Source organism: Panthera pardus, unplaced genomic scaffold (genome assembly GCF_024362965.1).
Source record: "Panthera pardus isolate Hobbes unplaced genomic scaffold, ASM2436296v1 HiC_scaffold_8, whole genome shotgun sequence".
NCBI classification, from domain to species: domain Eukaryota; kingdom Metazoa; phylum Chordata; class Mammalia; order Carnivora; family Felidae; genus Panthera; species Panthera pardus.
The window spans coordinates 113413926-113440535 of NW_026527013.1; the positions used below are offsets into that span (position 1 = coordinate 113413926).

The 26610-nt window shown below is 35.3% G+C and overlaps 1 protein-coding gene across 4 annotated transcripts in view; it reads left to right on the plus strand.

The window, feature by feature from the left end:
• The window catches only part of SP4 (Sp4 transcription factor), an 82662-nt gene that overhangs the window by 41980 nt on the left and 14072 nt on the right, over positions 1-26610 (plus strand). Inside the window, exons 4-6 of one of the 4 annotated variants that reach the window (XM_019443571.2) lie at positions 5603-5831; positions 13685-13884; positions 21558-21755. In XM_019443571.2, the coding sequence (XP_019299116.1) occupies positions 5603-5831; positions 13685-13884; positions 21558-21640 (512 nt within the window). In that variant the 3' untranslated portion in view covers positions 21641-21755. Of the gene's footprint in view, positions 1-5602; positions 5832-13684; positions 13885-21557; positions 21756-26610 lie in introns of those variants that run through there. The other 3 variants (XM_053896955.1, XM_019443567.2, XM_053896954.1) reach the window with 3 other exon arrangements.

Sequence of the window (26610 nt, forward strand, 5' to 3'; positions counted from 1 at the left end):
GTGTTTTGTAGCCATAAATGTATAGTTTCTATAATTACTTGTTTTTCCCATTTTCACCAGCACTGTCATTGGCACAGCTTCTTATATTTTTTAACATCTTTTTTTAAACATCTTTGTTATTTTTCCTTGACAAATTGAACAGAAAGTCATTGCAACAAACCAACCGTTTTCCCTATGTAACAGCTTCTTCCTGTGCTTATTTTTTTTTATTATCCTGATTGAATTATAAGCAGTAGTGGTCTCATTAATGCAGATTTCATTGTCTAGTGTCTAAATCATGCTGTACCCAACTTACCCTATTAAAAAAAGTGACAGTTGAGAAATTTCAGCTCAACACAGTGACAGCAGCCACTAGCACATGGGCCAGTCCTTTGTTCTTAAGTCTGACACACCCTGGCAATACGTTTTTAAGAATGGAAAACAAAGAGAGGTGTATTTAGCTCCTCAGAGACCATAATATATGATCCTTTAGAAAGACAAAACAAATAAGCATTTATAGTATCTGCATTCACCATACAATTTGTCTGCTGATATAACAAGATTATTATGCACAGGATATTATGTGAAAAGAAGGAAGAGGTATCTGACCTAGATTCAGAAAGACACTTAGCAGGAAGACTTCCCAAAGGTAATGACACATGAATTGAGTTTTGTAAGATGAATCAGCTTTTCCAAGATCAACAAAGATGGAGATTTGGGATGGGGGTTAGTCAAAACTCCCAGAGATAATCAAGAATGGAACATTTGAAGAAGTAGGAGTTCAATGTAGCTGGTGTTGAGAATGGGAATGGAGGAAGAGTACTGAGATGAAGCTATAAAAGTAAGCGAAAACTAGATTATGTATTGTGCCAAGAAATGTTGACTGTATTGTGAATTCATTGAAGACTCATAGACTTTTCGGGAACCCGATTTGTATATGCGGTATGGGATTGGAAAGGGCAAAACTGGCATAATGGTGATAAGGACCTGTGCTATTGCATAGGTAATAGGGATGGAGAAAATGGACAAATCTGAGATATTTGAAAAGGTATACTCAACAAGACTACTGGTCAATGTAAGTAATACAGTGGAAGGAGAATAGCTTTTAGAGTTAGCTAGACTTGGATTCAAATCCCAGCTCTTGTCACTTAGCTGTTTTGTGATCTTGGGTGTTTTATGTACCTCTCAGAACTTCAGTCTTCTTAGCTTAAAATTGGGACAGTAGTATTCAGTCCATTGGGATGTGAGGAGTATGTGAAGTAATAGTTGTAAGATGTCCAGTAAATAAGCATAAAATGATAGCTACTGTTGTGGGGATGGAGGAGATGGAGGAGAGTTAAGAACGACTTCCAAGTTTTCAGTTTGGGCAATGAGAAGGAGCTAGTTTAGGAGAAGAGGATAACCTGTATGATTCTTGGACACATCGCCTGCAAGACAGCTGTTGGCCATGTTCCCTGGCAAATGACAATAAGAGTCTGACACTTGAGAGATATTTAAGCCAAAGATACAGATTTGAGAGACCTCAGCTTAAAATAGAAGTAAAATTTATGAAAGCGGATGAGATAACCCAAGGAGGGAGTTAGAAGAAATGACGGAAAACCGGAAAGTGGCCTAAGAAAGACATCAGCGTGGAGATGGTGAGAGAAGTAGGAGGAACACCAGTGGGAGTACTATCAATGAAGCACAGGCATGTAGGATTTCGAGGAGCGTGTAGGATTAGCAGCTTCAGGTGCTCCAGAGACATGAAACAGGATCAAAAAGAAGAGTATCTTTGGGTTTATGAATGAAGAAGTTGTTAGTTCTGTCATGATTTTAGTAGAGTGGTGGGTTCAACATGGAATTTTAGTAGTTTGAGGAGAGAATGGGAAAGGAGTAAAGGTAACCAATGTGGATAAATCTTTTAAAAATGTGACACAGGGGCACCTGGCTTGCTCAATCGGTGGAGCATGTCACTCTTGATCTTGAGTTTGTGAGTTTGAGTCCTACATTGGGTGCAGAGATTACTTAAAAATAAAATCTTTTATTTTCTTTTTTCTTTTTCTTTTTCAAAAATTTTAAATATCCTTATTTATTTTTGAGAGAAAGGGGGAAGGAGGAAGGGGCAGAGAGAGAGAGGGACAGAATATCCAAAGTGGGCTCTGTGCTGACAGCAGAGAGCCCGACAGGGGCCTTGAACCCATGAACCACGAGACCATGACCTGAGCTGGATTTGGAAGCTTAACCGATTGAACCACCCAGGCGCCCGAAAATAAAATCTTTTAAAAATAAAAATGTGACAGAAGCTTAGATTTAAATGCTGGTAATAGCTAACAAAGAAGAGGGGGTTTCTCAGAATGTAGGAAATTAGGTAGCTTCTTCAGTCAAGTTTTAAGAAGGAAAGAATGGTTGATTGTGTCACATGAGGCAGGGTAATCATGTATTGCTCAGTGGGAAAATTCACATTGGATTTGGCTACGAAGAGGAAGTCTGTGAGCCAGGAGTTAAGTCTTTGTGGTGGAGTCCTTTGAATGCAGACTTTGGCCGATGGTGAATGACTGAAAGTTAGCATTTTTAAATTTCTGGAAGCAGTTTGAAGGATGAGGTAGGAGATGTGGGTCCCATTTAGGCTGGTAGAGGCACAAAGTAACAAGGATCTGGACCGAGATTATGGTTCTGGCAATAGAAAGATAAGATGAATCCAAGAGCTGTTACCCTTTTATGCGCTTTTTAACTTAGCTATCACATGGATGTAATTAATGGGTAAAGGAGAAGTAGCCTAAAAGTTGACGTTTTACTGTTTTGAGTGTAGTAATAAGGAGGGTAGTAATTAGCACTTATCAAAACAGAAACAGTAGTAGTAGCAGTTTTGAAGATGAATTAATTTTTAAAAATTCCTTTATTAAGCTTTTGTTCCTGAGTGGCTACTATGTGTTGGGTGGTGTTCCATGGGCTGGAAACAGCAGTGAACTTGACAGGCAAGATCCTTTTTCTCATAGCACTTAACATTCAGAAATGAGGAGGCAAAGATAGAAAAAAGTTAAAAAGGATAAGATAATTTAAACCAGGTAAGACAAAACTTGGTGATGATAGAGAAATGGACTAAAAGGTACCGTTTTAGATGATGTGGTCAGGAATGGTATTTCTAAAGAGGAGAGTTTTGAACTTAGAATATTACTAAGGAGTCAGCTGTGCAAAGATTTAGGTGGCACGGCATTTCCATTCAGACGAGAGAGTATATGCAGTGGCCATAAGAAGGGAATGAGCTTGATTTGTTTGAGGGCTAGAAAGAAAGGTCACTGTGTCAGAAGCAGAGTGAGAGGGGAGAGACTAATAATAATTGGTGAGGTCTGACAGGGTGGGTTTAAACTTGAGCAGGGCCTTGGAAGCCTTGGTAAGTAGTTCAGTGGCTTATACTTGACTGGCAGCAGTGGAAATGAAAGAAAAGTAATACTGAACTATGTTGAACTTGAATGATCTAGGACATCTAGATGAAGTCAAGAGAGTTGGTCAGACTTAAATCTATAAATTCAAGTATTTGGTATTATTCATTGGACTAACTTGCCAAGTTGTGTAGGCATTGAACAGATAAATGCCCATAATGTGGAGACTTGAGGAGTCTATCGAGGAAATGATCAAAGGAACTGAGGAAAATGAGCAGCCAGTGATCAGGGGATTCCTAGCACTTCTTTGACATAATGAAGGACATGCATTACCATTGCATCTAATACCCTTGCAACTTGAAAGGCATGACCAAGTGTTGTATGAGCAATAGCTGCAAAAATTATGGCCAGAAATATCTCATGACTTAAGGAATGTAAAGAATACTTACCACATTAAAATACCCACACTCCATAGGGACCAAGCTTTAAAGATTTTGTATAGTGCTGGTTCAGATAGAATTCCTGTTTCTATAAATGCATTTATTTTGCAGTAAACAGGGAGTATGTGTATCACTGTGACTCTAGATACACAAGTAGTTTGAAAAGTTTACTTCGCCTTGGGCATCCGTAAGGAATCTGGTTTTACTGAATATGTACAACTTTTAAGTACTCAAAAGACACATAGAGACATAATAGTTATACTTTACATGTACGTATTGTTTTATTGTTTACAGTCTTTACCCTTTAGGATCGTCAGAAAGAACTCTCTGAAGTAGATAAGGGACAGGAATTTAAGGGAGGTCAGCATTATTAGAGGTGAGATAACTTGAGGGTATCCAAGTGCACGGTCACCAAATCGGACATGAATTCAGAACTTTGGATTTTACTTGCACTGTTTTACCTATCACACCATGTTAATTCAAAGATGATCAAAAATTTAAATGTTAGGAGGAAAACTAAAATATGTATCCTTACTAAAACAATGACAAAATACATATTTTTTTATTTGTATTACAAATATTGATGCTGTACCAAAGGTTTCAGAGTGCTTTGAATACACAGAGGAGAATGAGATTGACTTTGGCTAGGAGAATTAGAGGTTTAGTTTTCACTTGCTGATTTTTATTATCTTTTCTTGATAGCTCTGAATGTTTAAAGTACTACCTATGCAGCTTTGAAATAAACCCTTTATTTTATACCCAATTCTCTTGTGTTTATTTCTGCTACCATATTTTATTCTGGTGTTGCCACCCAACTCAATGGACACTCGTAGCAGTAATAATAGCTAACAAATAATAACAAATAACCAATAATGAACTCTGTGGCAGGCCCTGTGGTAAGGAGTTTTTAAAAATTAACTTGTTTAATTCTTACATCAACTCTCACAGGTGGGAACATTCCTTTATAAATAGGTGTTTCTTAGCTGCCCTTCCAAAACTGATGTGGAGAAAGAACTGTGTTGAGAGAAAGGATGATTATAAGGCATACTCCTGTGCACTTCACAGGAGATATTTTTTTGTCATATTATGTATTATTTATCATAGTTTTCCCTAAGTGAAGAAGTCAAGTTGGTATATGTACTAACCTGAGAGGTGAAGTCTGAGCTACATGAGTGAATAAAGTAGTAATGTCCTAAATGTCTATTTTATGATTATAGTGATAGTATGTAATAATCATGGGTGGTTTTACACTTTAAAAAACTACGTAACTCAGTGTGTATAATAAAAAAAAGATTTCCTTAATAAAGAAATGTTTGCTTAACCTAAAGTATCTAGGAATGAGAAATATCTATAAAACTTAATCATTCGTTTAGTTACTTTTTACTCCTGTATTTTCTTGGAGTGAATGAGATACGTTGTTTACTGTGGAAATGGATACAGCATCCTTCATCTGAGGATCTCAGAGTGCTTTTCAAATAATGTCTCATGAATCCTCACAGCACTTTGATGAGGTAGGTAGGTGGCAAGTATTGTTGTCTTCATTTTTACAGATGAGGAAATTAAAGCCAGGAGAGGGTTAAATGATTTATGTGTAGTCCCACCAACCAGACAGAGAGGCAGCCTGAACTACTTAATAAGAATATTGTATTTTAGGAGGGTCTGCATAATACAAATCATTAACCCCTTTGCTGTTGTATTTTACACAGATTAACTATTAAAACAAATATGGTAGTTTTTAAATGTCCACATGGAATTTTTTTTTAATCCTTTCTTTAGAAATAGAAAACATTATAATACTCTTTCCCCCTCACCCCCAATTTTTAGGTCAGCAGCAAGGACAAGATGGAGTAAAGGTCCAACAAGCCACGATAGCTCCTGTAACTGTAGCAGTTGGAGGAATTGCTAACGCAACGATAGGTGCTGTTAGTCCTGACCAACTCACACAAGTGCATTTGCAGCAAGGCCAGCAAGCTTCTGATCAAGAGGTGCAGCCTGGCAAGAGGCTTCGAAGAGTTGCCTGTTCCTGTCCTAATTGTAGGGAAGGAGAAGGAAGGTAAATGCTCTGTTACCAACTTTATCTCTCTGGAAGGCATAAAATAGTAGGTAAACCAAGCCATTGGCCGGGTCCTTGGATCACTAGAATGTCACTGGCTCTGTAGCCCAGAAGTTGAGATACAATATTGTTATTACAGGGATTAAATTGAGCTAGTTTAGAAATGGAGTTTTAGTGGTCCTCCACCTTCTGCCTTCTACTTTTAGTGGCTTTCTTGTTTCATTTGTTATGCAAAAATTTTAATTTTATGGATATAAAATTCATATACTGTACAGTTTCACTCAAAGTGTACATTTCATTGGTTTTTAGTATATTCACAAAGTTGTGCATCCATCATCACAATTTTAGGACATTTTGATACCCTGCAAAAGAAACCCTGACTTCTTTAGCCCTCAACCCCCTCGGCCCCCTTTCTTCCCAACTCAAGGCAGCCATTGAACAGATTTCTGTCTTTATGCAATTCTGGACGTGCATATAAATGGAATCATACAATATGTGATCTTTTGATTGGTTTCATTTACGTAGCATAATGTTTTCAAGGTTTATCTATATTCTAGCACATATTAGTACCTCATTCTTTTTAATGAACAAATGAACGTTTCATTGTATGGATACACAGTATTTTACTTACCCATTTATCTTTTGGTGGACACTTGGAATTTTTCCACCAGTTGGCTCCTATGCTGCTATAAACACTTTTATACAAATTTTTGTGTGGCATAGGTTTTTAGTTCTCTTGAAATGGACAAGGAGTGGACAAGGAGTGGAATTAATGCTCCATGTAGTAACTCTAAGTCTAGCCACTTGAGGAACTGCCAGACTATTTTCCAAAGTAACTGTACCATTTTACGTTCCCACCAGCAGTGTATGAGGGTTCCAGTTCGTTGCCAACACTTGTTATAATTTGGCTTTTTGATTATAGATTTCCTTGTGTGCGTGAAATGGTATTTCAGTATGGTTTTAATTTGCATTTTTCTGATGACTTCATTAGTCAGGTGTGTTTTCATGTGTTTATTGGCCATTTGTGTGTCTTATTTGGAGAAATGTCTATTAAGATCTTTTGCCTATTTTAAATTAGATTTTTTAAGTTAAATTGTAATAGCTTTATGTATTCTAGATACAAGTCCCTTATCAGATACATGATTTGCAAATATTTTTTTCCCAATCTGAGAGTTGTCTTTTCACTTTCTTGATAGTGTCCTTTGAAACACCTAAGTTTTTAATTTTGATGAAATTCAGCCTTGTGTTTGGTTGCTTCTGCTTTTGGTGTCCTGTCTAAGAATCCATTGCCACATCTGAGGTCACAGAGATTCCTCATTTTCTTGTGAGGGTTTTATAGTTTTTGCTCTTACATTTAGGTCTTTGATCGGTTTTGGGGTTAGTTTTTGTGTATGGTGTGAGGTAAGGATCCATTCAACACCGTTTGTTGAAGACTCTCCCCTCCCCATTCATTGAATGGTCTTGTCACCCTTGTCAAAAATCAGTTGGCCATATAAGCCAAATAGGTTTATTTCTAGACTGTTGGTTTTATTCCAATGAGCTGTATGTCTGTCTTTATGCCTCTACCACACAGTCTTGATTACTTTGTCCTCTGAACTTTTGAAATCGGGCACTATGTGTTCTCTTTGTTATTCTTTATCAGTATTGTTTTGATTGTACAGAGACACTTGCAATTCCATGTGAATTTTAGAATCAGTCAGCTTGTCAGTTTGTTTGAGATCTTCTCTGATTTCTTTTGACACTATTTTGTAGTTTTCAGAGTATAAGTTTTGTACTTCTTTGTTAAATTTATTCCTAAGTATTTTATTCTTTTTGATGCTATTATAAATGGATCTTTTTCTTTATTGTTCATTGCAAGTGTATACAAACACAATTAATTTTTGTGTATTAATCTTGTATCTGTAACCTTACTGAACTCTTTTTATTAGTTCTAATAGTTTTTTTTTTTTTTTAGTGGATTCATTAGGGTTTTTCTATATGTAAGATCATGTAATCTGCAAAAAGAGATAGTTTTCCTTCATTCTTTCCAGTCTTGATGACTTTTATTTCTTTTTCTAACCTAATTGTTCCATCCAGAATCTACAGTATAATGTTGAATATAAGTAGCAAAAGTGGACATCTTTGTTTTGTTCCTGATCTTAAGTGTTTCACCATTAAGTATGTTGCTAGCTCTGAGCTTTCTCATATATGCTTTTAATTAAGCAAGCTCCCTTCTATCCCTACTTCATTTTGTTTTTGTCATGAAAGGACGTTGGATTTTTCAGATGCTTTTGTGTATCTGTTGAGATGATCATGTAGTTTCTATCTTTTTTCTATTGGTATTAATTGATTGTCAGATGTTAAAGTACTTTTGCATTTGTGGAATAAACCCAACTTAGTCATGGTATGTAATTTTATACACACACACACACACACACGCACAGTTATATTTAGTTTACTAGTATTTTGTTAAGTTCTGCATCTGTGTTCGTGAGAGATATTGGTCTGTAGTTTTTTTTAATGTCTTTGCTTTTGGAAAGGATAATATTGGGCTCATAGAATGATTCGGGAAGTGTTTCCTCCAGTTTATTTTTGAGAAAGTTTGTGAAGAACTGTTTGTGAAGAATAATTCTTCAGCTGTTTTGTAGAATTTATCAGTGAAATTAAGTCCTAGGCTTGTGGGTATTTTTCTTATGGGTATTTTTTGACTACTAATTCATCTAATTTATCTGTTTACTTTTAAGGGTTTTTCTGATTGATTGTTCTTGAATCACTTTTTGGTACTTAATGTCTTTTTGGGAATTTGTCCATCTCATCTAAGTTATTTAAGTAATTGGCATACAGTTATTCTTGGTATTCTTGTATAATCCTTTTTATTTCTGTAAGGTTGGTAATGATGTCCTCTTTCGTTTCAGATTCTAGTAATTTGAGTCTTTTCTTTTTTTCTTGGTCAGTCTACCTTAAGGCTTGTTCAATTTTGTTGACCTTTTCAAAAGTCAAGTCACATCAGCTTTTGGTTTCATTGATTTTTTTTTTCCCTGTTGTTTTCGTATTCTTTATTTCATTAGTTCCTGCTCTATTTTTTATTATTTCCTTCCTTTTGTTTGCTTTATTTTAGATTTAATTTGCTTTTTCCGTTGTCTTAAGATGGAAGGTTAGGTTATTGATTTAAGATATTTTTTGATGTCGGCATTTACAGCTAAAAATTTCTCTCTGGGGTGCCTATGTGGCTCAGGTCAGTTAAGTGTCTGACTCTGGATTTTGGCTCAGGTCAAGATCTTGGAGTTAAGGAGATCAAGCCCAGAGTTGGGCTCTGCACTCAAAGGGTGGAGCCTGCTTGGGATTCTCTCTCTCCCTCTTTCTCCACCCCTCCCCTGCTCACGTGAGCTTGTGCACATGTGTGTACTCTCTTTCTGTCCAATAAATAAATTCTAAAATTAAAAAATTCTCTCTTAAGCATTGCTTTACATGTATCCCTTAAATTTGGTTATGTTGTATCTTCATTCATCTTGGGCTTTTTCCTGCTTTCCCTTTCGATTTCTTCTTTGACCCACTGGTTATTTAGAAGTGTATTATTTAATTTCTAGGTATTTGTGAATTTTCCAATTTCCTGCTATAATTTCTAGTTTTATGTCATTGTGGTCAGAAAACATACTTTGCATTACTTCTGTCTTCTGTTGAGGTTTGTTTCATGGCCTAGCCATATGATTTATCTTGGAGAACATTACATGTTCACTTGAGAAGAATGTATATTTTGCTGCTGTTTAGTGGAGTGTTTTATGGATATTTGTTAGGTCAAGTTTAACAAGTGTTCTCTTTCCTTGTTGCTCTTCTGCTTAATTGTTTTATGAAGTTATCATTGCAAATAGAGTATTGACATCTCCAACTGTTACTGTTGAATTGTCTCTTTCTCCCTTCATTTCTGTCAGTTTACTTCATCTGTTTAGGTGTTCTCTTGTTACTCTAAGTGCACGTATGTTTATAATTGTTATATGTTCCTGATGGATTGACCCATTTAGCCCTATAAAATTTCCCCCTTTGTCTTCAATAACATTTGTTTTTAAAGTTTATTTTGTCTTGTATTATTAGTACAGCCACTCCAGCTTTCTTGTGGTGGTTGTTTGCATACCTTTTTCCATCTTTTTTACTTTAATCTCCCTGTATCTTTCAGTCTTTGAATGTGACCTATGTCACTGTAGACAGCATGTAGTTTGGATCTTAGTGTTTTTTTGTTTTTTCTTTAATTCACTGTGACAAAATCTGTCTTTTGAGTGTAGTGTGTAATCCATTTGCATTTGATGTTATTAATATGGTTGAATTTGTCTTTCAGTTTGCTTGTTTTTGTGTGTGTCATGTCTTTTTTCCTCCTTTGTTACTCTCTTTTTCATTAAGTGAATATAATATAGCACTTTATTTTTTTACTTATTAAAAAAATTTTTTATTGTTTAATTATTTTTGACAGAGAGACAGAGCATGTGTGGGGAAGGGGCAGAGAGAGAGGGAGACACAGAATCCAAAGCAGGCTTCAGGCTCTAAGCTGTTCAGACTCCCAAATTGGGAGATCATGACCTGAGCCGAAGTCAGATGCCTAACCAACTTAGCCACACAGCCATCCCTATAGCACTTTAATTTTGTTAATAATTTTTTCACTTATATTATTTTGAGTTATTTCCATAGTACTTGCTCTGGGCCTTATCATATACATATTGATCATTATCAGTTTAAGATTTATAGTAACTTAATCCCAGTGAATTACAGAAATGTTCTCTCTTTATAGCTTACTTCTTTTTGTGATGTTATTATATATATTATCCGTGTTACAAACCCAATAATACATTATTATAATTATTACTTTATATAATGTCTTGTAAAGAAATTGAGAGAAGATGAGCAAGCATATCTAACTTTTGCTATGTTAACTTTATCAGTAGTTCTCTGTTCTGGATGTTTGAGTTCCTTTCTGGCATCATTTTCTTAGCCCAGTCGAGCTTTGCTCCTACCTCCCTGCTTTGTGCTGTTAATGGCAAATATATTAAATATATTACATTTCTGTAATGTTGTGGCCTTTAACAATACATTTTACACGTAGTGTTTTTAAAATTACTTTTCAAATCAGGTAAGACAAGAAATACGCACTTACACTGACCTTTGTAATTACATAATTACCTTTGCTGGTGATCTCTTGCTTGTTTGTGTGCATCTTAATTGTGTAATTACTTTCTGCATCCAGTTGATTCAACCTGAAGATCTTCCTTTACTATTTCTTGCAAAGGAGGTCTGCTCAAAACAAATTCTCTGTGTTTGTGTATCCAGGAATATCTTTGTTTCATTTCTGAAAGGTAGTTTTGCTAGATAGAGTCTTGTTTGAGTTGTTTCCTTTGAGTACTTTGAATATGTTTTCACCCTGCCTTCTAAGCTCCATTGTTCTGCTGAGAAGCAAGTTCTTATTCTTACTGCAGTTCCCTTGTAAGTGAGGAGTTATTTTTCCCTTGCCGCTTTCGGGATTTTGTCCTGTCTTTGGGTTTCAGGATTTTTTAGTACATAAGGTGTCTATTTGTGGATCTGTGCAGTTAGTCTGCTTGGAGTTTGTTGAGCTTATTGCGTGTGTAGATTCATGTTTTTGAGTAATTAATTAAGTTTGCAGTCATTATTTCTTTGAATATTTTTTCTGTGGCACTTTTTCTCTCTCTCCTTCTCTCCCTCCTCCTCCTCCTTTCCCCTCCCCTGTCCTCCCCGTTCCTTCCCTCACCGATACTTGGATGTCCCACATTTCTCAGACACTCTGTTCATTTTCCTTTCTTTTCTTGTCTCTTTTTAAGTTACATCGTCTCTATTGATCTACCTTCAATTTTACTCTTCCTTCCCTTTTTTGAGTCCCTCTAGTGAATTTTTCATTTCAGTTGTACTTCTCATTTCCACAGTTTCCTCTTGGTAGTTTTTTTAACCATTTGTAACTCTTCATTGATATTCTTTATTTGATGTGACATTGTCATTATATCTTGCTTTGCTTCTTTAATCATGGTGTCCTTTAGTTCTTTAAACATATTTATAAATGGCTACTTTGAAGTCTTGTTAAATCTGCTCTCCCAGTTTCACTTGCCTGCTTTTTTTTTTTTTTTTTTTTTTTTTTAGTGAAGGGTCATATTCCTCTGTTTTATTTTTGGCATGTCTTAGATTTTTTGTTGGAAACTGGATGGTTTAGATAATACATTGTAGTAACTCTTAGTACTGCCCCCCCCCACCCACCCCCCCCACCCCTGGTTTATTGTTGTTTGCTTGCTTATTTAGTGACTGGCTGGATTATTTTGGTGAACTTCCCTTAACTCGCCATGAAGCATGTTGCTCACTGTCGCCATGAAGTATGTTGCTCCTCAGTGGATGCAAAATTCGGTATGCTTACAGTGACCCTGGAGGACAGTGGTTTGGGCAGAGATCTTTAGTGTCCTGTCCCTAACCACACCCAGTTGTTAAACTCCACTAATTGTCCACTGATTGCTCTATTGTTTTCAAAGCCCTGAAATGTATATTGCTCTACAAAGTGATCCAATCAGATTTTTTTTTTAAAGGACTAGATCAACAGGCCTGCGCTTTGAGATTTATGAGTCTGTAGGGCTACTCCCAGCTGCCTCTTCCCTCCCTTCTTTCAGTCAGCCTAGTGAGCATAGTTTTGCCTATTTCTCCATTGTATCTATTAGTCCCCTCCCAACTTCATTTTGCAACCGCCTCCACTGATTTTAAGAGCACCCATACGCTGAAGTTTTTCCACACTTTGTTTGCAAATGAATTCAGTTCCTTGGGAAGAGATTTGGAATTCTGTTACATGTTGTGCTCTCTCTGGCCAACATCTCTTTGTCATGGCTCCTGAACATAGGGTTGGGATAGTGGCACATTTCTTTCTGAGTGGCATCCCTGATCTGAGAGCTAAATGCTTGGTGGCAGGGCAGCAGCAATGGCCTCAGGCTTTCTTGACTTGCCTCTGCTGGCTTGGAAGTTCTGATGTATGCACTACAAAGGAGCTGAGTCAAAGGTGACTGGACTGCAGTATTTTCACTGTGCCCTATCCAAGGTAGAGCCAAGGTCTCAGGAGTTGGGTTTGGGTAGAAGAGAGTTCCCTACCTGTCAGTCACACTTGCCTGAAACTTAGCCTCAGCAGCAGGTAATTGGGGGTGGAATAAGAAATGCTGACCTCTTGCCCCTTCCTAGGGAGATAAGCTCAAACTAGGAGATGTGAAAAGGGAACCCTGTTCTTGGCTGCGCCCATCTGCAGTGTTTATGTGTCAAGGGAAGTGATAGGAAATTGGGAGAGAGGGTTGGGTCTTGGTTCAAATACCATAGGCTCTCACTCTTCTTACCAACTCTTAATTTTCTTGAGTATTTATTTATTTGCTATATGTTCATAGAGCCATTTCCAGGAACTGTACATATTATTTGTTTTGTTTTCATACTTTTCACTGGTTTCACTAGGGACTAGGCCAATGGAGCTCTTCATGCTTTCTTTCCTACTGGGAGTTAAACTCTGAACCGTACACTTTTAAATGGAGATTACCATTTTTTTGGTATTTGAGAAGAATTTTCAAGTGTCTTGAAAAGCTTAGAGATTTTTTCCAAAGGGAAGAGGCTGTTAGGGAAGGAACATGAAGTCCGTGGTAGAACACGAACTCTCTGAGGTTAACATGTTTTCATAACAGTTTTGAGTTTCATACATAACCCTTTTTTGATTAGAATTTTTCTGATTTTTAACTACAATTGTAGCATGATTTTAAAAACCCATTCAGAAGTGTATCATTTAAGAACTTTAATTCCCTTTTGTTTTTCTGTAATTATAAGCTTGGTGTCTAAGAGTATAATTAATGTTTGGTTTTTGTTTTTGTTAGAGGCAGTAATGAACCAGGAAAAAAGAAACAGCATATTTGTCATATTGAAGGATGTGGAAAAGTTTATGGCAAAACATCTCACCTACGAGCACATCTTCGCTGGCATACTGGAGAAAGACCTTTTGTATGCAACTGGATGTTTTGTGGCAAAAGATTCACAAGGAGTGATGAACTCCAGAGACATAGAAGAACCCATACAGGTTAGTTGTTTTATTGCAGGGTTTGTACGTTTTTAATGCTTAGATGAAAATTGGAAATATGCAAATTAAAGACAATTCACTTTACTGATTTTATGAAAGTTGTTTAAGATCAAAATTCGTGGGTCACTTGAGTGGCTCAGTCGGTTAAGCGTCCGACTTCAGCTCAGGTCATGATCTCACAGTCTGTGAGTTTGAGCCCCACGTCGGGCTCTGTGCTGACAGCTCAGAGCCTGGAGCCTGCTTCGGATTCTGTGTCTCCCTCTCTCTCTGACCCTCTCCCGTACATGCTCTGTCTCTCTCTGTCTCAAAAATAAATGTTAAAAAAAAAAAAAAAAGATCAAAATCGTTACCTCATTTCCAGGATACGTTTTATTCCACTTTTTGTGAGGTTTACTAGAGTAATTACATAACAAGGAATATATTCCGTTTACTTAACCTGTTGTATTCTTAGCATGTTGAATTCACATACATTATTTTTCGTCAGTATTTACATAGGTGAAGAGAGTTGAATTCTGATCTTATTGGTGACCTTTATTAGTTTTTGGTTTTTTTACAATTTAGAAAATTGACTAAAGTATCAAGAATAATATAACAAATATACGCCTCTCAGAATTGACAGCTGTTGATGTTATATTTGTTATTTTTTAATAAAACAAATCCTACAAAGTTGACATCGTCTTTGTCCTCTCAAAGACAACAGCCCCCATGCATTTAAAATGTAGGTTTTTAGTACAGTTTTAATACTCTTGCATATATTATTCATGCATGTGTATGTAAAATACTGTTTTGTGTGTTGTGAAATTTCGCATAAATGATACAGTATCATAATTTCATTTATCATTATGTCTTGAGATCTATCCAAGTTCATATGTGTACATACAAATGTATGTATACATGTTTGCTATGTAGTATTTTGTTATATGACTGCCATACTGTTTATCCATTCCTTGTGCTGCTTAAATTATCATTAGTTTTTTTTTACTATCATGAACTTTGCTACTGTGAACATACAGTGAACATGTGTGCCAAATAGAATTTTTGGATCACAGAGAATTTAATGTGTTTTGCTAAATAAGTGCCAAAGAATCTCTCAAGTGGCTGGTAACCATTTCTATTTCACTAGCAGTAACTGAGAGTTTCCGCTTGCTGTGTGTTCACCAGTACTGACTGGTGTTGACTTTTGAAAATTTTTGTCAGTTTGTGGCATCTGGCTGGCTTACTTGGTAGAGCATGTGACTCTTTATCTCAGGATTGTGAGTTCAAGCCCCATGTTGGCTGTGAAGCGTACTTTAAAAAATAAATAAATAAAAACATGCTTATTGCTTTAAAAAAAAGAAAATTTTTGTATATCTAAAATGGTTTCCTTATTTTATTTATTTATTTTTTTAATTTTGAGTGAGACAGAGAGAGAGAGAGACAGAGCACGAGCAGGGGAGAGGTAGAGAGAGAGGGAGACACAGAATCCAAAGCAGGCTCCAGGCTCTGAGCTGTCAGCACAGAGCCTGACGCGGGGCTTGAACCCACGGACCGTGAGATCATGACCTGAGCCGATGTCGTACGCTTAACCAACCAAGCACCCAAGTGTCCCTGGTTTCCTTATTTTTTTAAGTAGCAGTTTTCCCGGTTATCCATGAGATTAAGCATCTTTTCTTGTTGATTGATCATTTATATTTCATTTTCTGTTGATTATTTATTTCCTTGCTCACTTTTCTTTTGGGTTGTTTTTCTTTTTCTTACTGATTTATGTGTTGTAATTTCCCCCTATATTGCTAGTATTTGAACTTCTTGCTATTTTTTGTCACATGGAAGTTTTACATTTTTTAGTCAAATATGTTTTTTCTTTTGTCCTTTGCTTTTCTTATTTTTTTTAAACGTTTATTTATTTTGAGAGAGAGGGAGCAAGAAAGAGCACGCGCATAAGCGGAAGAGGGGTAGAAAGAGCAAATCCCAAGCAGGCTCCATGCTGCCAGCGCAGAGGTAGACATGGGGTTCAATCTCATGAACTGGGAGATAGATCATGACCTGAGCTGAAATCAAGAGTCGGACACTTAACCAACTGAGCCACCCAGGCACCCCTCCTTTTTTTATTTTGAATGAAATCCTCTCCTATCCCAAGATCATAAAGTTTTTAAAAATATTTTCTTCTAATGGTTTTAAAGTTTTCGTGTAAGTTTCATCTTCTTTTTCTAAGTTTTGCATAGAACAACCACCCTCTCTACTTAGAATGCCTGTATACATCTGGGTTTCAGTATTTAATTGTTGAATAAATTAGTAATTTGGATAAATTTTCAAATTAGACTAACCTTTAACTTGTACCAAGGTACATGTGGGACAAAAGAGGAAATAGAATTGGCATGTATTGATCAGCTACCATACATCACATGTTTGAAATAAATTATCTCATTTGATTCTAACAGTAACACTGAGATAGAAATTAGCTCCATTTTATGGATTAGAAAATAGTGTCAGAGAAGAAAAAATAGTTAAATTTAAAAGTGATAAAGTTACTTAGTTTGATATGTACATAAATTAGTAGGCAGAGTCTTAGTAATACTGGCTGAGTCCCTGAGTTAGCATAGTTTGAAAAAAGTTTTTAAAGGTTTCCATATGGTATTGCATTAGGATTTTTTTTTCTAATTTTTTAAAACATTTTTTAATGTTTATTTCTGTGAGAGAGAGAGAGAGAGAGAGACAGACAGACAGACAGAATGTGAGCAGGGGAGGGGCAAGAGAGAGGGGGAGACACAATCTGAGCCCAGTGTAGGGCTCAAACCCACAAACAGTGAGGTCATGACCTGAGCCAAAGTCACACACTTAACCGGCTGAGCCACCCAGGCGCTCCTGCATTAGGACTTTTAATAGTGCCACCTCACCATTGATATTGGCAAATATGGTGTGATTAATCCCATAATAGTGTTGATGTCTGTTTTAAAAAAGTGCTCTGCCATTTATGTCAGTATGACAGGATGCAATGTTTCCGCTGTGGATTAGCAGTGGGACAAGTTAGAGAAGCCAAGAAAAATTGCCGCTTTCTTTGAATTTGGAACTGCACATTGTGATTTCATCATTTTATTTGAGAAAGTCTTGTCAAGTCTAAAGTCTTGTCTCACATATCCACATTCATACAGATATACAAAACAAATTTATTCAAGGACTTAAATACACATATACTTCAAAACCAAATTACTAATGATTTGGAGGCATATTTTCTTTTTTTTTTAACTATTAGTACCATTGTAACCTACTAGCCTGAATAATCAGAATTGAATGTATTTTAAGCTTACTTTCAGTGTTTCGAACATCTTCAATACATCATGCACAAAATTGTTGAACTATTTTTTTCTTAAGGGGCAGCCACTACACTAAGTAGAAATTCAGTACCTTACTATAAATGAATATATGAGTTATTTTTATTTACTGCTGAAAATAGTGCCAATTATTTTTGCTTTTTTGGGAAATTTTTTTTTTTTAAAGCTTACTCATTTATTATTATTTATGAGTGGGAGAGGGGCAGAGAGAGAGGGAGACCCAGAATCCAAAGCAAGCTCCAGGCTCTGAGCTGTCAGCACAGAGCATGATGCAGGGCTTGAACTCACAAACTGTGAGATCATTACCTGAGGTGAAGTCAGATGCTTAACCTGGGTGAGCCACCCAGGCACCCCTTTTTAATTTCCAAATGTCACATGTATATGGTATTTAAAAATCAAGTCATAGGGTTACCATGGTGGCTCAGTTGGTAGAGCACTTGACTCTTGATCTCAGGGTCATGAGTTCAAGCCCCATGCCTGGCATAGAGCTTACTTCAAAAAATATTAAAAAAAAATTAAATTGTAAAAGAGGTTACAATGTTAAGGGGATTTTTTTAAAATTATCTTTACTTGAAGGATAGTTGACACATTAGTTTCAGGTGTACAACATAGTGATTTGACACTTGTATACATTATGAAATGCTTACCATAGTAAGTGGTTACCATCTGTCACTGTATAAGATTATGACTATATTCTCTGTGCTTTACTTTACATCCCTATGACTTTTTATTTTATAATTGTAAGTTTGTACCTTTTAATCCCCTTCATTTAAGCCCATCTCTCTATCTCATTCCCTTCGGGCAACTGCCAGTTTGCTGTCTGGATTTATGAGTCTGTTTCTGTTTTGTTTTGCTTGTTCATTTGTTTCGTTTTTTGGATTCCACACATAAGTGAAATCATATGGTATTTTGTCTTTGATCAGACTTACTTCACTTAGCATAATACCGTCTAGTTTCATCCATCTTTTATAAATGGCAGAATTTCTTTCTTATTTTATGGCTGAGTAATATTCTATTGTCAGTATATACCATATCCTCTTTGTCTGTTTATCAGTGGTCACTTGAGTTGCTTTCAGATCTTGGCATAGGAGTGTGTATGTCTTTTCAAATTAGTGTTCTTTTTCTTCCCAGAAGTGCAATTACTGGATTGTATGGTATTTCTATTTTAATTTGTTAAGGAACCTTCATATTATTTTTTACAGTGCTTAACACCAATTTATATTCCCACCAACAGTTCCCTTTTTCCTCCATCCTCATAACAATTATTTTTTTGTCTTTTTGATACTAGTCATTCTGACAGTTGTGAGGTGATAGCTCATTGGAGTTTTGATTTGTATTTCCTTGACAATTAGTGATGTTGAGCATCTTTTCATGTTATCTGTTGTCCATCTCTATGTCTTCTTTGGAAAAATGTCTTTTCTGGTTCTCTGCCCATTTATTAATCAGGTTTTTTTTTTTGTTTTTTTTTTTTGGTGTTGAGTTGTAGGAGTTCCTTATATATTTTGGATGTTAACCCCCTTATCAGATACATCATTGACAAACATTTAAGGGGAATCTTTGCCACATCCCCTGTTCTGACCCCGAAAGGACTGTATTTAGTCTTGTTAACTCTTCTTATATTTTTATTCTTCTTCTGATGGTTGTTGTATATCTAAATAATATGCTTATGTTGTTATTGATCTGTCAATATTAGGCACTATCTCTTGACTTCTTACATTAAGAGTTAAGAAATTACCTCACTTTACATCATCTTTTGACATTCAGGTTTTTTTTAACTGAGTGCCGGCCTGACACAGTCTCTTGACTTAACCACCCTGTGTTAGAGATACTAGCATTCACCTCTTAACTTCTCTTACCTATTTCTCTTCTCTTTTTCTTCATGTTAAAATGTTTACTTTCTCTTAAATAAGCACTGTTGCCGTTTTTTTGTAGCTTAGTTCTTAAAGTAGAAAACCAATAAATAATAATGTTATGACTGTGATGTGATGAGTCTGATTATATATCTTTTCCTGTTTTTTTCTTCAGGTGTCTAAATTCCTTTTTTTACCCTTGCATTGGCTAACTTTATCACCTCCTTTTGTTATTTAGCCTTTTCAAAAATAGTATTAATTCCATCCAATTTATCCTTTCACTTGGAGGTTCCAGCTTTCTAATCAGTCGGATTCTTCTGTAAGGTTGCTGCACACGATAGTCTTGAGACTTTTCTTCCCTGCTGTACTGGTTTTGATCCAGTGTTCTCAAGATCTCCTCTCTTCATTTTTCTTAGTTTACTTGATTGCCAGAAAACATTCTGAAATGCTTCCTACAGTAAAGCTCTAGGAAGTAAATTTGTCTGAAAATGTCTTTCTTCATTAAAAAAAAAAAAAGTTTTTGAGAGAGACCTCGCATGTGCGCACAAGCAGAGGAGGGATAGGGAGGAAGAGAATTTCAAACAGGTTGCACGCTCAGCTCAGAGCCTAACGTGGGGTCATGATCCCACAACCATGAGATCGTGATCTGAGCCAAAATCAAGAGTCAGATCCTCAGCTGACTGAGCCATCCTGGACCCCTGTCTGAAAATGTCTTTATATTGCTTTCCCAGTTAATAGATGGCTTGGCTAATATAACAGAATTGTAGGTTGAAAATGATACTTAAAACATTAGTGGCACTGCTCTATCATTTTCTTGCATTTGTTTTATTAATATGAAGTCCATTGTTATTCTTCTCTTCCTTTTTTGTAGGTGACCTAATTTCCCCCGTCAGCTTTTAAAAGCTTTTTTCTTATTTACTTATAATTTTTACCCTGAAATAGTTTTACAGAAGAAGTTGTGAAGATAGCATAGAGAGTTCTTACATCCCTTTCACCCAGCTTCCTCTAATGCTAACCTCTTCCATATTCCTGTAATTTATGAAGACTAAGAAGTTGATATTGGTATAATACTAGTAATTAAATTACAGACTTTTCCACAAATGATACCTTTTCTGTTCCTGGATTCAATCCATAACACCACATTCTATTTATTTGTCGTGGCTCTTTAGTCTCCTGTAATCTGAAATTTCCTTACTCTTTTTTTTATTGATGTACTTTTTTTTTTTTTTTGGCTCACTTGACACTTTTGAAAGTTAGGTATTTTGTAGAATATCCCTCAATTTGTGTTTGTCTGGTATTTTCTCATGATTAGAGTGAGGTTACGAATTGTTGTTGGGAAGAATATCACAGGTATCATTGCCCTTCTTCATCGCATTGCATCAGGAAGTACACGATGTCCGTGTATCTTATTGTTGGTGAATTGGTTAAGATCTTGTGTGCCAGGTAGCTCCACTGTGAAGTTGTTTCTTCTTTCCATACACTGTTTATTGGAAGCAAGTTACTAAGTCTGGTCTACACTAAAGGGGCGGTGAAGTAAACTCTACCTCTTGGAGGGACGAGTGACAAAGAATTTTTGGATGTACTGTAAAACAACCACTGTAATTAGTAAATATTTCTCGAGAGGGGGTAGGGCAGGGGGAAGGTCGTATTCTTCAAGTCTATGCAATTATCCTGTTTCTCTGTAAAGAAAATCCTGTTTCCCTTTTAGTATTCCTCATTGTTTCTTGCCTGCAGCAATTACTTTATTGTGTTAAAGGTCATTTTTTATTTCCCTTTTTTGCTTCTCCAGTTTTTAGTTTTGATTCTTATACAAGGAAGATTTATACCTTCTTACCCAATTATTTGTTTATTTGTAATCCAGCATGGACTCATGAGTATTTATTTTATTTTGTGGGTTATAATACAATATTGTCATTATTTTCTGGCTCACATTGTTCCATCTTTGGCCAGTTGGAAGTTGTTTTAGATTGCTGCCTCTATCCTTTTTGACATGCCCCCATTCTTTTGTTTTGTCTTATTTTTTTAACTGCAAAAGCCTCTTTTAATCTTTGTTTTTTTAATTGCATAATTATGTATGTTTGCATAGTTTTTCATTTATTGTGCAAACCTGTTGGACTTTTCCACTCAGGGTTCACCTTCATCCCCTTTCTACCTTTTCTCTCATTTTCCCTTTTTTATTCTCTATTCTTTTTGCAGTCTTACTTTGTCTAAGTGGGATGCCTCTACATTGATTTTTTTTTTTAACATCTTACAGCTTTTTTTTTTACCTTTTAATTTCCTGTGTGATTTCTTAAGTTTATACTCAGATATGTCTTCTGATTTTTTTTCTTCCAAGAGTGCTTTTCTACTGTTTCTTTTTTGTAGCATACTCTTCTCATTGTATGGATGCAGGAGTTTGCTGAAAATCTGAGTTTTCCAGCTAAGTATTTTTTTTAATATTTATGTTTCCTCCAAGGTAATTTTTTTTTTTTTTTTTTTTTTTTTTGTCTGTACCTTGCTTTTTCCCATGTTATAGGCTTTCCTGAATTGTCCAGTGGTCCTTGGCCTTTATTCAAGTTGATGATGGTGATTGGTAACTATGTTGGAATGAAGGATTAAGGAAGTTTTATGAACTGGTGGCTTTCATTTTAGGCAACTGGGCAGGGATGCTGTGTTATAATGCAAGATACCTAATTACGAAAATACTGTAATGTACTGTGGGGCAACATTTCTTTTTTTTTTTTCTTTTAATTTATTGTTTAATTTACATCCAAGTTAGTTAGCATATGGTGCAACAATGAATTTAGGATGCCCTTTTTACCCATTTAGACCATTTGCCTCCTACTACAACCCCTCCAGCAACCCTCTGTTTGTTCTCTATATTTAAGAGTCATTTATGGGGGCACATTTCTGTAGATAAAAATCATCAAATGTTTTGACCCAATTTTTTGATAGTAGGATTAATGATCCATGTACAGACTTTAATTTACTCTTTTATGTTCCATGTTTCCCTCTCACCGTTTTGAGTCCAATATTTCTACACAATTCTGTCGAAGACAGATGGGCTCTCTTCTAGATATATCTTCTTCCTTAATAGTCTGTATTCTAGTCTGCAGAAATTTGATAAAATCAAAACTTATATAGCATTGCATAACACAAGTGAGTTTCACAGGAATTTTTCCTCCTTTGTCTCCTAGCAATGACCCTGTGGGCACTGAATAGCTGTAATACATAGCAAACACCATATACATCCAGCCTGAGAACTGAGAAGAGAGGCCTCTCTACCCTGAGGCCAACTCTGTTTGTAGGTTGTGCTGCAGTAGTGGCAGCAGAGACCTGAAAACCTGAGAAAATACCTGCCATCTCTGTCCAAAGAAACCCAGAAATGGGGCCCTTGGTTTCTATTGAATATGAGGAGGGTCACTATTATTTTACTCCATTGCTATTTTAATCTGAAGGCCCTGACACTATTGTGTATGTACAGAATGGTGTAGGATGCCTCAAGAATTCTGGCTTTCTGGCAGGAGGAACCAAGAAGAAGGGATATCAGTTGGAAAGTATGAGGGAAATTTTGGAGAGATCTGTGAAAGGTGATTCCCTAATTTCATGTATGGAACAGAATAAATTCTGGGCTCACCCGTGAGCTGCACATGCACAGAATAGACCCAAAGAACCATAACAAATGCTTCAAGAAGTGAACTGTCTTATAAACCACTACCTGATTGCCAGAATGTGCTGAGCAGACCTAAACATAACAAAGTCTTTGAAAATGATTTAATATGGGAACCCGTAAAGAGGGCAAGATAGAACTAGTCTGAAACCAGATAGGTCAGTTGCCTACTAAAACAAAAACAAAAACTTAACATTCCCCAGAGGATTCTTTAACAGGATGCAAAGTCACCACAACATAATACCCAAAATGTCTGGGATACAACCGAAAATTATTCAACATACTGTGACTCAAGTAAAGTTGACTTTGTGACTTTGTGACTGTGTCAAGATGATCCACGTGTTGGAATTATCAGTGACTTTAAAGCAGCTATTATAACCATCATTCGTGGACTAAAGGTAGACATGTTTGAAATAAAAAGAAAGGCAGAAGTTTTCAGAAGCAAAATTGAAACTCTAAAAAAGAACTAAATGGTAATTTTGGAACTGAAAAAAAAATGCATTATGCAAAGTTAAAAATTCATTATATGTGCTCAACAGCAAATAGAGATAACAGAGAAGAGTTACTGAAGTTGAAGATAGTTCACTAGAAATTATAGTGTAAAGAACAGAAAAGAAAAAAGATCAGGGGAAAAACATGAACTAGGTCTCAGGGACTTGTGGAACTTACAAAGTTGGTTGTCATTGGAGTTCCAGAAGGAGAGGAGGAAAAGTGTGATGTAGAAAAATCTTTGACAAAATAACGAACTGGGACTTCAGCCATTATTAGGTGTAAATTATAGATTTAAGATGCTTGTTGAATTCCAAACAGGAATTGACAAGAAATCATGCCCAGATACATGATAATCAATTTGCTAAAAATCAAAGGTAAGGAAAAAATCTGGAAAGGAGTCTGAAAAAATGACACATTGTGTATAGAAGAACAGAAATTTGAACGATGAATAATTTCTCTTCAGAGAATATGGAGGCCAGAAAAAGAAAAGAATTGCCAACTCAGCATTTTATATCCAGTGAAAGTATCCTCAATAAGAAAGGCAAAACAAAGGGATTTTCAGATGAAGAAAATCTACGAATTTGTTGTCATGTTTTATGACATTTTATGATCTTTATCTGCTAAATATTTATGATATTTATCTACTCAAAAAAAATGCTAAAAGTTTTTTAGGCTGAAAGGAAATCATACCAGAGAAATTTAATTTAAAAAAAAAAAAAGCAAAATAAATGGTAAATACTTGGGTAAATATAGTAGACTGTTATTCCTCTGCTTAAATTTTTAAAAAATGTTTGTTTAAAATAAAAATCTTAATACAGGTATATTTCATTGTATGTGAATGTAATATATGTGGTAAATACAGTGTAAAGTGGAGAGGGTAAAGAGTCTATATGGTTGAAACTTCTTTGTTTTACTGTGAAAATCTAGAAGTTGGTATATGTGTTATGAAAAGTTAGATATGCATATTGTAATCCCTTTTATCGGCTGCTAAAAATACAGAGATTTGGGGGGGGGGGGTAAGGAGAATAAATTAAAATAGAATGCTAAATAATACTCAACCCAAAAGAAAGGAGAGAAGGGAAAAACAAAAGTGAAAAACAGGACAAAAATGGAAAACAGATACCAAAATGATAGACTTAAATATAATCAATAATTATGTATAATACAGACAAAATAGACTTCATAGAACAATGAAAATTACTGGATATGACAAGACATTTCTTAATGATGGAATGGCTCACTTTCCACATAGGCATAACAATTCTAAATACAATAGGCACTTAACAACAGAGCTCTAAAATGTATGAAGCAAGAACTGATGGAACTAAAAGGAAAAATAGACCAATCCACAATTAGTCTTGTAGAGTTGACACTCTTTTCTTAGTAATTGTTACAAGTAGACAGAAAAGTAGAAAGGATATAGAACATTATCAGTCAAATTGCACTAACTGACATTCATAGAACACTTTAGCCAATTGCAACAGAATATTTTATATATGAGTACATGGAGCATTCTTGAAGATAAATTATGTTCTTTGCCATGATATACACCTTAACAAATTAAAAGAATAGAAATCACACAAAGTATGTTCTCAGATCATAATAGAATTAAACTGTAAGTCAGTAACAAAAATACCTGGGAAACCTTCAAATTTTGGAAACTAACCAAGACGTTTCTGACTAACCCTGTGCGTCAAGAGGATATCTCAAGGGATACTACAAAATATTTTCAGTTGAATGAAAATACATATCAAAATTTGTGGGATGTAGGTAAAATAGTACTTGGAAGGAATTTATGGCATTGAATGTTTTTATTAGTAACAAAGAAAGGTTTTAAGTCAATAATTCTTAAATAGAATGAGCTTGTACCTTAAAGAACTAGAAAACAAATGAATCAAACCCAAAACAGGAAGTTACGAAGCAATAAAGAGGACAAATAAAATTGAAAATAGAAAAATTAATAAAGATCATTCAAACCAAAGCTAAGTTTTCTTTGAAAAGGTAGAATTGAGAAGTCTAGCCAGATTGGCCAAGAAAATTTATCAATGCCAGGAATGGAAAAGGGAGATATTATTAGAGCTCCTACAGACAATATAAAAGTAAAGGAATGCTATGAATAATTCTACGCTCTGAATTAGATGACTAAGATGAAGTGGATCAACTCCTTAAAAGACACACAAGTGATCAATACTTGCTCAAGAAGAAATAAATAATATGAATAGCACCATATGTATTAAAGAAATTGAATTTTAACTAAAAACTTTTGACAAAACCGTAGGCTCAGAAAGAAAACCTTATTGGCAAATTCTACTATATTAAGCAATTAATGATACCAATTCTGCAGTCATTTTTAGAAAATAAATGAGGGAACACTTAAGTATTTTATGAGGCCTTCATTAACTTGATACTAAAACCAGAGAAAGACATTACTAGTGAAGAAGAAAAAAACTTAACAGACCAGTATCCTCATAAATACAAATGTCAAAATCCTCAACAAAATATTAAACCACGTCCAGTAATATATTAAAAAGAGTAATATATCATGAGTCAGTTGTGTTTATTCCAAGAATGAAAGCTGATTGAACATTCCAAAATCAGTCAATGTAATTTACCATATTAACAAGAGAAAGAAAAAAAATCATATGATTACTTAAATACATACACCAAAAGCATTTGGGAAAATCTGCATTTGGTTTGATAAGAACTCTCAGCAAACTTAAGAATTAAAGGTTATATCCTTAACCAGGTAAGGGGTATTTGTTAAAAACTTATAGTTAAGTTTTTACTTAATGATGGAGGACCTAATACCCATAGGATAAGGAACAAGGCAGAGATGTCTGCTTTTTCTTTTTCTTTTTTTTTTTTTTTTAATCAATCTTCTTCACCATTGTACTGGAAGTCCTACCCAGTACACTAAAGCAGGAAAAGACATATAGATTGTAATGAAAGAATTAAGTGTCTTTATTTGCAGACACCCTGGTTGTCTATTTAGAAAAACCCTGGTATCTATAAAAAAGTCTGTTCATACAAATAAATGTGTTTTTAATACAACACCAAAAGTACAATCCATAAAAGAACTGATAAATTGGACTTGATAAAGACAAAAACTTTTGCTCTGTTAAACATTTTGTTAAGAAAATGAAAACACAAGACACACACTGAGAAAATATTTGGAAAAAAAAAGCATATCTGACATGTACTTTCATCTAGAATATATAAGGAATTCTCACACCTCAACAATTTGTAAACAAAAAACCCAGTTTTTAAAAATTGGCAAAGGATTTGGACATTTCACCAAAGAAGATATACATGTGAAAAGCACATGAAAATATTCCACATCACCTGTTATTTGAGGAATGCAAATTAAAATTGCAACAAAATACCAGCACACTTCTGTTAACATGGCTAAAATTAAAGACAAGGACAC